General features: G+C 54.3%; 1 protein-coding gene across 3 annotated transcripts in view; it reads left to right on the forward strand.

The window, feature by feature from the left end:
- The first annotated feature begins 4,652 nt into the window (after positions 1-4,652).
- IP6K3 (inositol hexakisphosphate kinase 3) overlaps positions 4,653-12,296 on the forward strand; it is a 17,374-nt gene continuing 9,730 nt past the window's right edge. Inside the window, exons 1-2 of one of the 3 annotated variants that reach the window (XM_085310595.1) lie at positions 4,653-4,742; positions 10,940-11,320. In XM_085310595.1, coding sequence (XP_085166721.1) covers positions 11,122-11,320 — 199 coding nt within the window. In that variant the 5' untranslated portion in view covers positions 4,653-4,742; positions 10,940-11,121. The other 2 variants (XM_085310596.1, XM_085310598.1) reach the window with 2 other exon arrangements.

Raw genomic sequence — 12,296 nt, forward strand, 5'->3', positions numbered from 1 at the left:
GGACACGCGCGGGTCCCCCGCGGGGGCCGCCGCTCCGGCGAGGCAAGGTGCCAGCAYCGCATCCGCGGGCAACGGAGGCTGCAGCCCTCGGGCTGGCCAAGGGTGATAATAACTTTGTGCCCGTAATTAGTTCTTAATTAGCATAGTTTTAACGTGAGATGGGGCTGCTCTGCCCTTCGAGGGCTCCGGCTTGGCGTGGGCAATCAGCCCGGCYGCCGCTCCGGCAGCTCGCGCGAGCCTGCGGCCTCGCAGCCGTTCRCGGGCTCCGGTGCAGGCAGCCTCAGCGCGGCTGTTTTAGCGGAGAGCCAACGGCAGAGGACGTGCCTCCGGCCCGGCGGTACGCCTGACGTAAAAATGAGATTGCTTCGATTAACGCTTGCATTAAAAATGCATGCAACATCCAGCAGGACAGGCGGCTGCGGGGGAGCAAGGTGTGCTGCAGCGGCGCCCGTGCTGCCCCTCGCCTCGCCTCRTCCTCGGCAGCGAACGACTGGACTTAAGGCTTCCTGCGCCTGAGGATCACGTACTGGCTTAGCTTCTGTTTTCAGGGTCCTTTGGAGCAATGTGCTGTAACGCGCGCAGASGAGAGGATTAGGGACGTCAGGACTTGCAGGCGTGTTTGCCTGAGCGCTGCTTGTCCTTGCTGGCCCTCCCGTCTCTCCTCAAAAATGGGGGAGAAAAAGCAGGAGGAAACACGCTTTCGTATTAGCGATCGTGGCGGTGTCGTGGGGCACGGAGCTGACGGTGCTGCAGCCGCCCTGGCTGCCCGTCCCGGGGGGATTTGAAGGTGCCTTCTGTGCACACGCAGGCGTCGATCCGAGCCTGCACCCTCAGGACCCGGCTACCGCTGCGTAGCTGCTCCAGGGGAGCCGGTGCGGCCCCAGGGCCCCGTTCGCAGGCAGGCTGGGCAGCTGAGCACGGGACCCGCGTCCCTGGGGCCACCCGTGCGGACATCGCCTTCTGCAAAGAGCGGTCGCGGTCCAGAAAGGCTTCTGCTGTCCCCGGCCCCCTCTCTTGGATGACCGGGGACTTGGTCTCGGGAGAACCAGCTGCTGCCCTGYGGAGATGGGGAGTTAAGTGTGATTAAATTCATAGAGCACTGCGATTCCTGCGGTTTCCTGGCAGGAGAAACGTAATAAAGTGAGTGGGGAGAGATGCGTTTCAAGGACTTGGTTGTGATTTTTCTTTTTGTTCCCTTGGGGCCTTTGCTTGTTTCTTGACCTCACCGGAGTTAGCTCTAACCTGAGCCCGTCTCTGCACGTTTTTGATCCAAGCCCAACAGCGATGCAAACTCTTCGGTTCCTCCGTCGCTGCGGTGCTGGAGGCTGCCGTGGAGCAGCCCAGCGCCCGGAGAGCCGCGCGGCCCGCGGCGCCTTGGACGGGCGGGTTTATCCTGGGGGGAGGAGGGATGAATCGCAGCGTGGCAGGAAGCGGGTCAGCCTTTCCCGTGGGACCCCGACCTCGCCGTAGCGCGACGCCCGCAGCGTGGGCTCGCCGGCTCCTTGGGAGCCTCCTGGTGCTCCCAAACACCAACGCAAATCCCAAACGCAGCCGGATAACCGTTGCGTTGCRCTATTCCGTCCCTGCTCCCTGGCTCACTGGGTGCCGGTCAGCGTGGCTCGCGGTTTTCCTGCGGGCTGTGATCTGCGACGGTGTCGGCGAGYGGCTGCTTTCGGTCCGGCGAGCGGACGTCTCTCTCGGGGGGCGGCGGAAGCCGTTTCCCCGGCGGACCCGTCTCCCCCCCCGCGCCGGGGGTGACCTGCCCGTCCGGGCTGCTCTCGCCTCCCTCCCTGGCTGCCCGAGGCGGCGGCGGCAGCCCCGAGCTGCTCCCTCTTCCCTCTCGGTTATTCCCTCCGCCGGGCGCTAGCGGCATCAATTACGTCGCTGCGGGATGCCGGCAGCCTCGGCGTTCGTGCGTGTTAGCTCCCAGCCGCCGCAGCGCCCGCGCAGCCGCGGGCTCCGTCGTAAATCCCACGGATACGGCGGGGAGGCTGCGGCAGAGCCCGGCGCTGCCGGGGCTCCGGCGCGGACGGGGGGCGAAGGCGGAGGTCCCCGCGGGAAGCGGGGTCGGGCTGGGGCTGTGGCGCTTGCCCGCGGCGGTCGGAGAAGAGCCTGCGCCCTGCTCGGCCGGGGCTGCCTCGGCGGCCGCGGGAAGCGGGGCCGATGCCTGCGCGTGCTCTGGCAGGTACCTGTGCGCTGTTCAACGCAACCCCACAGCAGAGGTGTTCAAGGAGTAATTCGTAGTCCGGCCGTTCGGTTGAAGGGACAAGAACAGCGATGACATTTTGGCGAGGGAGATACTTCGGGCCGTACAGAAGGAGGAGGAAAGACGGGCGAGTATGTTTTCCCCATGAAYGAACAAGGCATCCTAGTCAGAAAGGTTGTTTAATCTCTGTTTCAYACCTGACCTTTCTTCTCCTCTTGCCGTAGTCTCTCCAAAGCTGGGACCTGACTCAGAGCTGCATTAACCCCTGCTTTGCAGGCGGTGCTGAGGGCCAGCAGAACGCCGTCGCGAGAAGCCGTCGGGGTACAGCCCCATCACCCTCCCCCCGGCGAGAGGTCCTCCAGGCTGGGGACGTGGTGTGGGTGCAGAGGAGGTAAAAAGCCTTGTGGCTCCCGAGGGCACTTCAAAACCCAAGCTTGGAGCAGCAAAGCGCACGAAGGCCGGGGTCCCCGTGGCCTCTCCTCCGTGGGCTTTCTGCTGGCTGCTAGCGTGGTTGAGGTCCTGGTGATGCTGGCCCTCCAGCGGAGCCTGGACGTGTCTCCCTCCTCCCCCTGGCTGCCGCCTTTGTAAGCCTTATGGGAATTTGCTCCCAAATTCTCTACCCCTTCTACTCCATTTTGCTGGAATTGGCCAACRGATTCCGAAGTTGTTGGCGGGGGATGCACCACCAGCTGGCTTCAGAGAGCGAGCGCTTAAGCCTTGCTTCTGCAGGAAAGCAAGCTAMAAAACTCACTTTCCAGGGCTAAAATATCAGCATAAAGCTGAGGGTTGTCAGGGCTCAGGTTGTGGGGAATCAGGGTCTTTGTTTTATTCTTGTCTTTAATCTCATCCTCTGCCCCYGACCATCAGTTCAATCCCTCTGGTCTCTGTGATCCTGTTTTCTCCCCTTCAGTTAGAGAGAATTTTTGCATCCATCAATCGTTACCTCAGCAGCAAGATTTTCCTCCTAACCTCCTGCCGTTTTGACCCAAAGCTCTTTCAGCTTCTTCCCCATCGCAGCCTTCAGGGCCGTGTTTGTGGGCAGCGATTTGTTAACGTCYCCCGAGTTACTGCTGGGCGCTGGCTCGGGTGCCCCAGGGATGTGAGAGCAGGTGCCACCTCCTGGGGTCGCAGCGATYGCTGCCCGGCCGCGTGGGCTCCGCGTAACGCCTGGGCTGAGGGCAGCCTGCGCGGTGGCCCTGCCGCCGAGGGACATGCCGGCAAAGCGAGGAGGCAGGAAGGAGCGGGGAAGGAGTCCCGGGGAGCGTGACAGCCTGCCTGCTGCACCTCGGACCTCGCGTCGCCCTTCGCCTTGCAGGGACGCCCGGAGGCTCGTGCAAGCTGCGTGCTGCTGGTCCGCAGAGCGACCGGACCGGACCGGCGCTGCAAGAGCACGCTGGCGGCGGGGCGGTCCGGGCCCGCAGAGCCGTCCGTCTCCCTCTTGTACTTGTGCGCGGAGGCGGTTCGGAGGGGAGGCACGCGCTTGTCCTTGGCTCTGCCRGAGGAGGCAGCTCAGCCCTGGCAGGAAGCTCCGAGGGACTTTTCCAGCCCCTTGTCGGTCCCAAACAGCCGAGTGTCAGCTTTCCCTGCACGAGGCCGTTGGCAGGAGACAGGGCCGGGCRTCAGGAGACTTGGTTTCCTTGTTCCTGCTCACCTGCTGCGAGACTTCGGGCAAATCACGATCTCTCCCCGTGCCTTGTCCGCTCTGCCCGAAAGCAGCTGCAGGCTGGCGCAGAGGTTGGGGCTGGCCCGGAGCATCCCTGCCCCAGCTCCCGCCTCCCTCCGGCGGCTGCAGCCCCTCTGCCCGATCCTCCCCAGCATCGTCCCCACGTGAACCGGGCCCCATGCGCCCCGATGCCTTTCTCCAGCAAACAAGCAGGGGTTTTGGTTGCTCGGGCGCCTGCGAGCTTTGGGAAGCCGGCGTCTGTCCCCGTGCCCCCTCCAGCCCCACGTGGGGTGGCGGGGCTGGGGGAGCCCCCTTGCCTCTCCCTTCTGGTGGCAGCTGGGCTCCTGAGCCCGCTCTCAAAGGGCTGTGGGAAGACGATCAACAACAGTCTGGCAAAGCTGGAGGGAGCTTTTGCGCAGGGTAATGTGGAAAACACCACCGGRAAAAAAAAAAAGCAACAGTTGTTTTCCTGGAGAGGCGCAAGGGAGCCAAAACACGGCCGCGCTTTCTGGAAACCCTGCACACGCAACTCGGGTGACGTGGCCACCAGCCCCTTCTTCCGCAGCTCCTTAACCCTCTCGCACACACAGGTTTGTTTTCCTTTAACTCCCAGCATGTTTTCTCTCCCCTTTAAAGCTCAGCTGTCAGCTGGKCATACCACAAGCTTGCCAGAAACGTCTGCGGGGTCAGGTGATGTCCCCGCGTGTCCCTGSGCTCCCCCCGCTCCCTCAGTCCTCATACTGGCGCAAGACCGCCGTGCCCAGGCTGTAAAGCGGCGAGAAATCCAGCCCGGACAGCATCCCGACCGAGGCGGGGGCCCACGCTGCCAGCCGAACGCCGTCGGGACCAGCGCTCTGCCGGCCGAGCCAGCAGGTGAGGGGCCGGGACACCTTTTGCATCGGCACTGGCCACCTTCTAGGGTGGGATGGATAAGGACTGGATTTCGGAGAGCAGGTGGGATACTCTTAATATCTCCGTAAATGCAGACGTGCCTCGCGGGGCAGGAAGGGACGGGAGCAAGGAGGACAGCGGGAACCAAGGGGAGCTGGTGCTAAACCCGCAAAGAGAGTGACTCGCGCTGGGCAAAAAAGCTTCATGGCCTTAGGTTCTCCATCGCACCCACGGTGCTGCTGGAAACCTCATGGCTGCTTGGCAAGGGGGCTCGCAGCGTTTGGGGTAAAGTCCGGGGGATGCTGACGCTGCTCCGAGGCCAGCCAGACGCGAGCTGGTGCCGGAGTGGGGCACGGAGACTGTCCTGGATGGGAAGGAGCGTGGCAAAGCGAAGGGCACTTCGGAGCCAGGTCTTGATTTACGCATAGTTCCTAAAAATATCTGGCAGAAAGGTAAGAAAAATTGCGTTGTTACTTCCAGGTCAAGGCCCCGAGCTGAGATAAATAGGTATAAGCCTCTGGTTACAGATTTGCACCTCAAGTTACCCGCCAGTCTGGGCCTGTTTCTAATAAATAACTGGTGGTTGCAGAAATGCTAATTGTTTCCCTTGGGTTCAGGAGCCGATAAAGAACCTCCTCGACGTGCACGTCCCCGCGGCGCTGAGCGTCCGTGTGAAGGGGTGGCTGGGCTGATCGCACGTTCCCCGTTTGCGGGGCCCTATGAAGTCTAGCGCTTGATCAGGAAGTTGCAAATTGCTGCCCTTGCTTTGYTGTTAACGTCGTTATTGATTAGCGCATTTTGTGCGGACATGGTAGCTGAGATGCTAAATGAGCTGAGCTCTCGGGAGCTTTGATGTAAAGCACGCCCGAGGGAGGCAGCCCGGAGAAGGGAACAGGCGGTGCCAGTGGCACACAGTATTTTTACAGCGGTGACCAGCATCCAGCCTCGTTTTCTGGGGCTGTAATTCCCACGTCTCTGCGGTCACAGGGAYAGCGTAAAATCCCGCTTCCCCGGCTTGGCGTGAGCTAGGACAGCGGCAGGGAGGGGAGCGGGGCAAGCGGCGCAGCCCTAACCTTTCCCTCAGGCTCGGCGGCACCGAGTCCTTTTTCCGGCCCCGGTGGTGCTCCGGCAGCGGAGCAGGGCAGACCCTCTCCGTGCGGCTCYGGGAAGTGTCGTTCCCAGGCAGTGAGAGCTGGGGGTGGTCTGGGAGCGGCAGGCGGCTAAAATAGAGCGAGAAGTTTAAGGCAAGAGCAGCTCGAAGGCTGCCGAGCCCGGGGTAGTGGCAGGGCACTGAAAACCCGAGCTGCAAGGTTGTTGGTGCACGTTCGAAGGTGTCTTCCTGCCCTTTGCGGGGAAAACCCAGCCCTTGCCCACCTCTGCGGCGATGCTGTTGCTTTGCACCATCTCCCAGATGCCCGGGCCATCGCAGGCAGAGGAAATGGGGTTTTTAGCAGCCTATCAATCCAAGTTAATGTGATTCCCATCCCTCCCTCCTAGATCCTGCTGCTTTGCAAAGCAGCCAAATAAATCCTTCAGTGCAGCAAACTGTATCTTTGCATCTTATTCGTGAGGGATGTGGGGACCAGTCATAAACTTTATGAACATCATTTTCTTTCAGGAAAGGAAATACAAGATAAAAGAGCTCAGGGTTTCTGCACATAAGGATTTATGGGAGAATGGTTAGAGCTAGGTTTCTTGCAGAGAGCCAGGCTTTTCACTCCCAGCACACTGCTGCCCTACAACTATTTTTGCCTGGTATTGCTGTAGTTGAGGGAAGAGCAGAAAAGGCAGATTTAAAAATTAATTGAGAACTAATAYTGTAAGCACTTGAAGACATGTGAAAACAGCCGTGTGGAAATGCATGGAGGGCTTGATCCTGAGTGACTTGGAGTCAGTGGGGGAGGCTCTTCCTGACTGCGGTGACTTTGGCCTGGCCCAAAGGCAGCCCCATCTGAGGAAAGAAGGAGCTGGATGTATAAATAACTCAGGAGCTGTAACGAGAAACCCAACTGTGTGAAAGAGGAGAGGGAGAATTGGCAGTTTTAACAGAGTTTGCACAGGGCCTGAGGGACGGGAGGCCGTGGAGGCAGGAGTCCTCGGCTGATCCGCGGCACAGGACAGCCTGGGGGTAAGTTTTTGCCGTGTTGCACCAGCCGTGGGGGGTCTATGCCTGCTTTGAGGGACCGGTCTCCGAGGATGGGAGGCTGAGCTGGAACTGGGAGGGTACACTTTATGCAAGGCCTTGGATGTGTTTTGAGGTATGAGGCCAAAGATTGAAAGGAAATGTGGCAATTGGGTTTGGTAAAATACATCTGTGCGTTTCCATCGCTGATGTCCAGGCCGCGTTTGCATTCGGTGCAGCCTGCAGCAGCTTCCCTGCTGACTCGTGCGAGCTGGCTATCTGGCTTTGAACCTAGGCCRGTTCTGATAGCAAGAGCTATGGCCATACAGATCTCTTCACATAAACGGAGGCATTATTTTCTTGCCTTTTAATTAAAGCAAAAAAAAAAAAAAAAGTATCGGCACCCTGCAGTGTTCAAAACCAGACTTTGCAGTATGATGTTTTGAGATGTTTCTGGAAGCAGAGTCCCCCAGAGATGAAGATAGTGACCATGATAGATAAAACTAAGAACATGCTCCCATGCTGATAGAGCACTTGTTTTAAAAGCGATATCATTTTTTTAATATTCTGAAGTATTTCTGTTAACAGCATTCAATGAACATAACTGTTTATGCGATGCAGTGTTGTCCTCAGGGGGGTCCGTCTGTCTCCCTGCTTTGCCCCCAGCATGGTGGACTCAGAGCTGTAAGAGCTTCTGCCTTGGACAGGATGGAGTGGACATTAATTAAAGACTGGAGAATGACATCTGCTTAGTTTCTTTTGGCCATGGCTAGAGTTGGGAATAAATAAGCTGTTTATCTCAAGCTAGTATCTTTTGGGGGTAAACCAGTATCTTTTGACGTTTGGCTAGCTGTAAATGAGATCTGCGTGAGGAATAACAGTACCCAGTCATCAGCGCTCCCGGCTGCCGAAAGCACTGGCTAGCGTTCCCCGGGCACAACAACTGTCCAACGCTGATTGCAAAAGCCCGTGGCTAGACTTGGTGTGGCTCAGCCTAGCAGATTTTAGTTACAAATATGTGATCATCTGAAATGCAAATATTTCTCAGACCAGGACACGAGGCTGAGATTCATTAGAAGGAATGCTGATATACTCTGACAATAGCAGGGAGAAGAGTCAGGGAAATGGTTGCTTGCAGATGTTTTGAAGTATCTTCAATGTTTTTTTCTGGATTGGAGAGTTTTCTGTAAAGAGAAGGAGGAAAGTATTTTCTTCCCCTCTAATTTCTGACTCATTTTCATCTGCAGTGCCTGGGTTGTGTTTTTCATTATTATTTTTTGCTAGAGGAAAATTATTCATGTTTTTTTTGTTTTGTTTTTGAGACAAATGGGTTTTGAGGATACAGATTTATCTGTAATTCTGTGTATTTTTAGTGACGTAAGTATCTTTTGGCATTCATGATAACTTGAGCCAGAGAGGTGATTTGGTTCAAGAGTGTCTTGTTTCAGAGCAGCTCAGACCAGCTCAGTAAGTGTTTGCAGTAACATTTATCTGCTCAGAATGAACAAGCTGCTTCAGAACAAAAAGTAAATGAAAAAAAAGCCCCTTTCTCCTTAGTGCAGATCTTGCTTGGATTTGCTTAAGAGTAAACAATAAAAGCCTCATCAAATTGTGTTTTTTTCTCTGACTCTCTTTGCAATGCCAAGGTTGCCAGAATTGTAAGTGTGTTATGTCAGCTGCGTTTCAGCCTTGGAATGTCTCTAAAGCAATAAATACTGGATTGAAGTCATGTTGTGCTCTCTGCTCCAAAGAGGTGTTATGACAAATCTGCTTGCTTTTTTCTTTTCTCTTTTCTCMTTTTTTTTTAGGGAGGAAAAAACCTATGGTTCTGAAGGGAGAAGTCCTCTTTAAAAGTTGCGGCAACTTAACAAAATGCTAAATGCTTTTATTAACTTCTGGAAAGGCTCTAAAAAGCTGCGTCTTCCTAAGCTGAAAACCACTCATCTAAGTGGCCTGGCATTGTTCCTTCAGTGCTGGTACAGGCTGGTAATTGTAGAGTAGAAATTCCTTTCTGAAGTGTATAGTGACGAAGGAATGAAAAAAAAAGGGGGGGGACCCTTGGGGGGTGTTAAAGGAGCTGTTGCATGTGTTTTGGAGGTGGGAGTTTCTTCTTTCCCCTTCCTCTCTGGGGAGGCACATCTGTTCCTTCAAACCATTTCATCCAACTCCTCCATGCAAAAAACAAAACRAGCACCTGAGTTAAGTGCTTGCTTGTTCAGTGATTTGATTACATCGGGAGGAGCGAGAAGGAGAAGTTCAAGCATCAGAGCTTTGACTCTTTGTTTCAGGTTGGGGAATATGCTAGATTTCACTGGTTGAAGACCCCAGGTATGGCAATAATATAAGTGCTAATATTAGAGGAAAGGCTGTGCCTGCCTTCCTTACAGTGACCCTGAAGAGTGACCCCATGGCCCGTGTCCTGGGATGTGAAAACTCCAGGTTTAGTTTCCTGCTTTCCTAGAGACTTTTGGTGTGACCAGGGAAGGTGCCGTGTTCCCTCTGATACTCGGTGTCTCCCCTTTAAAGAAGGGGATGGCAGTGCAGCCTGGGTTGTTGGGGCTGCAGAGGTGGCAGGAATACGGCYCTGCTCACAGCGGGCCACACAGGTGATGGAGGCTTTGCTGTAACAAAAAAAAATCTTTTTGTAAACAAAAAAAAAAATCTTATTATCTACTGCACTGGTTTTCTTCTAGCAAACACTACTGACGCAAACTTGCCCTAAGTTATGGTAATGTGGCAGGAACAAAGAGAGTCACCTGTGTTAACAGGGCTGGGAAAGACCAGGGCTCTGCATTCTCCCTTTTGAGGGCTGTAGGAGCATGGACCAGACCTCAAAAGAAGGATGATTTTTTTCCCATCACCTATACTTTGGGATCTGGATTGTCTTCCTCTGATTTTACTGCCCTGATGGTATAAAGCAAGGCTGTCTCTGCAATGTAAATTTTAGCTCAGTTGCCTGTTCATCTTCCTCCCTGGCTACCGGAGCCTCTGCCCAGTATCCACCAGTGCGAGAGCCATCCATAATCTTTGTGCAAAGAGGTCTTTTTGAAAGGGGTTTTTTTGCAGGGTGCTTGCAAGAGAAACCAGGGTGCTTCTGTCGAGGCAGTACAGCACAGATGTGGAGTCTGTGTGTGTTTTTTCAAACYGATCATTTTAGAGTCAGATCTTGTTCCTGTCAAAATCAAGGATGAATTTTTCTCTGGGGCTAGAATCAGGAAACAAATCTGTTAGCTGAATGCTCCCTTGTGCTTTAGCAGAGAACACGGCTCGCCTCGTTGCACAGCATTTGCAGAGGTCAGGTAGAGTCAGTGTTTGGTTTGCAGCCTGGGTGGGAGCTGTGTTGGTGCTGTTTTGACATGCCCTCGTGCCACGTATGTTCTCATGACGGAGGAAACGCTCTTCCTAATCTCTGGTGTTAACTGACAGGGAATGTCTCAATCTGATGTTTCTTTAGAAGGTGTAGAAAATGTTGCTAGCACCATTAGCAGTGTTAAGAGGCAGAGAACTGCCCAAGGACATGAACTCTATCTTACTAATAAACCTCCTTCACAAGGAATGTCCTAGCTTGAGGAAAGACTAACTACATCATTAGCAATCTCTCATAGGGCAAACTGGGACTGTTTGACAGCAAAGGTTTTCCCTCTCATGAGGAGAAAGGTATATTGTATTAATAACCTGGCCTTACCGGCCCAAGGACTGCTCTCATACAGCCGKTTTGAAAAGGCAGCCACATGAACTTGATAGCTCTTCTCCCTTGCCCTCCTCTGTTTCTTTTGTCCCCGTTGGGTCTAGGCAGGGCCTCTTCTGGAAACTGCACTTCAGGCTGTGGCTTCCTGCCAGTACCTGTGCATGTAAAGATCTCCCCTTATACGGGTGCACTTGGCACTTGCCTTCAGTACATAGCATGCCCTGCAGGTGTGAGCCGCTGGGGGATGGCATGGAGGACTCATGAGGCAGGGCTGTATTCCTATCCCTGCTGGCATCCCAGCACAGGAAGGAGGTTTTGCAGTGACTTGTGCCACCTCTCTCACCCTCCCGAATATCCTTTGTTTTGTAGACAGGGCATCAGTGCCAAGCTGAGAAGCCTGAAGGCATCCTGGACTGACGTGTCAAGATCCAGACTTGGCATTCATTGCCCCAGTGCAGAATATTCTGAAACCCTCTTCTGATCCCCCCTCACTGTTGTTAAACGAGATAGAGACATTCATATTTATCTGAGCACGAAGCAGACCAAGCACCATGGTGGGGAAGAGTCCCCTGGACCCCAGCGACACCAGGAAAGTGGTTCTCTTGGAGCCTTTCGTCCACCAAGTGGGGGGCCACATGAGCATGATGAAGTACGACGAGCACACGGTCTGCAAACCCCTCGTCTCCCAGGAGCAATGGTTCTATGAATCGCTGCCCCTGGCCATGAGGCAGTTCACACCTCAGTACAAAGGTAAGACTCGGGCAGATGGTCCACTGGAAAAGCAAGGAAACTTATTAGGGAGCACTGAAACCAGTGGTGAAGCCGAGAGCCGGCCTCTTGCTCCCAGCTGTGAAGTGGTGTTCCTTGAAATGTTATTTCAGAAAGGTGCTAACAATTAGCAATATTTCCCTGGAATTAGGCAGGTTGCTGCTGAGCTTGGGATAAAGGCTAGTGTGATGAAGCAGCACCACAGAGGAGATACTGGCTGGCTAGTGCAGGGTTAGGGCCAAGCTGTGAAGGCTCTAGTTCCTCTTTCTCTCATGCAGATCATGTTTTGCSGAGCAAGGACATTGCCAGGGAGTTTGTGCATATGAGCAGGTCTGTGGGAAGGGAGCAATTTCCTGTGTCTCCATGGTGGTACAGCTGTGCGGACTCTCCGATGTCTAATAAGCCGAGTGTTGAGTGTTGGCTGATGGCACTARGAGTTCCTCTCCAGCGTCCACCCACCTGCTGACGTGGGACTCCGTAACATGGAGGCCTCCCATTATGTCAAAAAGGGCTGAAAAGGGACAGATATGGAAAGATGGAGGCCAGGAAAGTGAAGTGGTTTGTTTGGGCTGTCTGTAACTTTTCCTGCCCAAACCACTTTGTCAGCTGAATCTCTTGACTTAGCTAATAAAAAGAAGCATTTGGTGTCCATGGGAGTCTTAGTAGTTTTTTAAAGAAGTCTTTCCTCCCTTCCTTTATTCCCCCACTATTTTTTGCTTTTACTGCCAGACTTGTGCTGTTCATAAAGCTCCTGACCCTGGATTTTTGTGGGAGGCAAGAAGCTCAGCTGTCACTTAAAAACTAAAATATCTTTTGGTCCTTCAGCATTACAAAGAAGAGCTCAGAATGTCAGCTGAAGTTTTGATGCACTTCCAATTCAATCTCTCCCTTTCCCAGAAAGTCAGGGGCCTTTTTAGATTTATGGGACAATGTTAAAAAGATGCTTAAGGGAAAAAAA

This window comes from Rhea americana, unplaced genomic scaffold (assembly GCF_003343005.1).
Source record: "Rhea americana isolate MKP2758 unplaced genomic scaffold, rheAme1 scaffold_321, whole genome shotgun sequence".
NCBI classification, from domain to species: Eukaryota; Metazoa; Chordata; class Aves; order Rheiformes; family Rheidae; genus Rhea; species Rhea americana.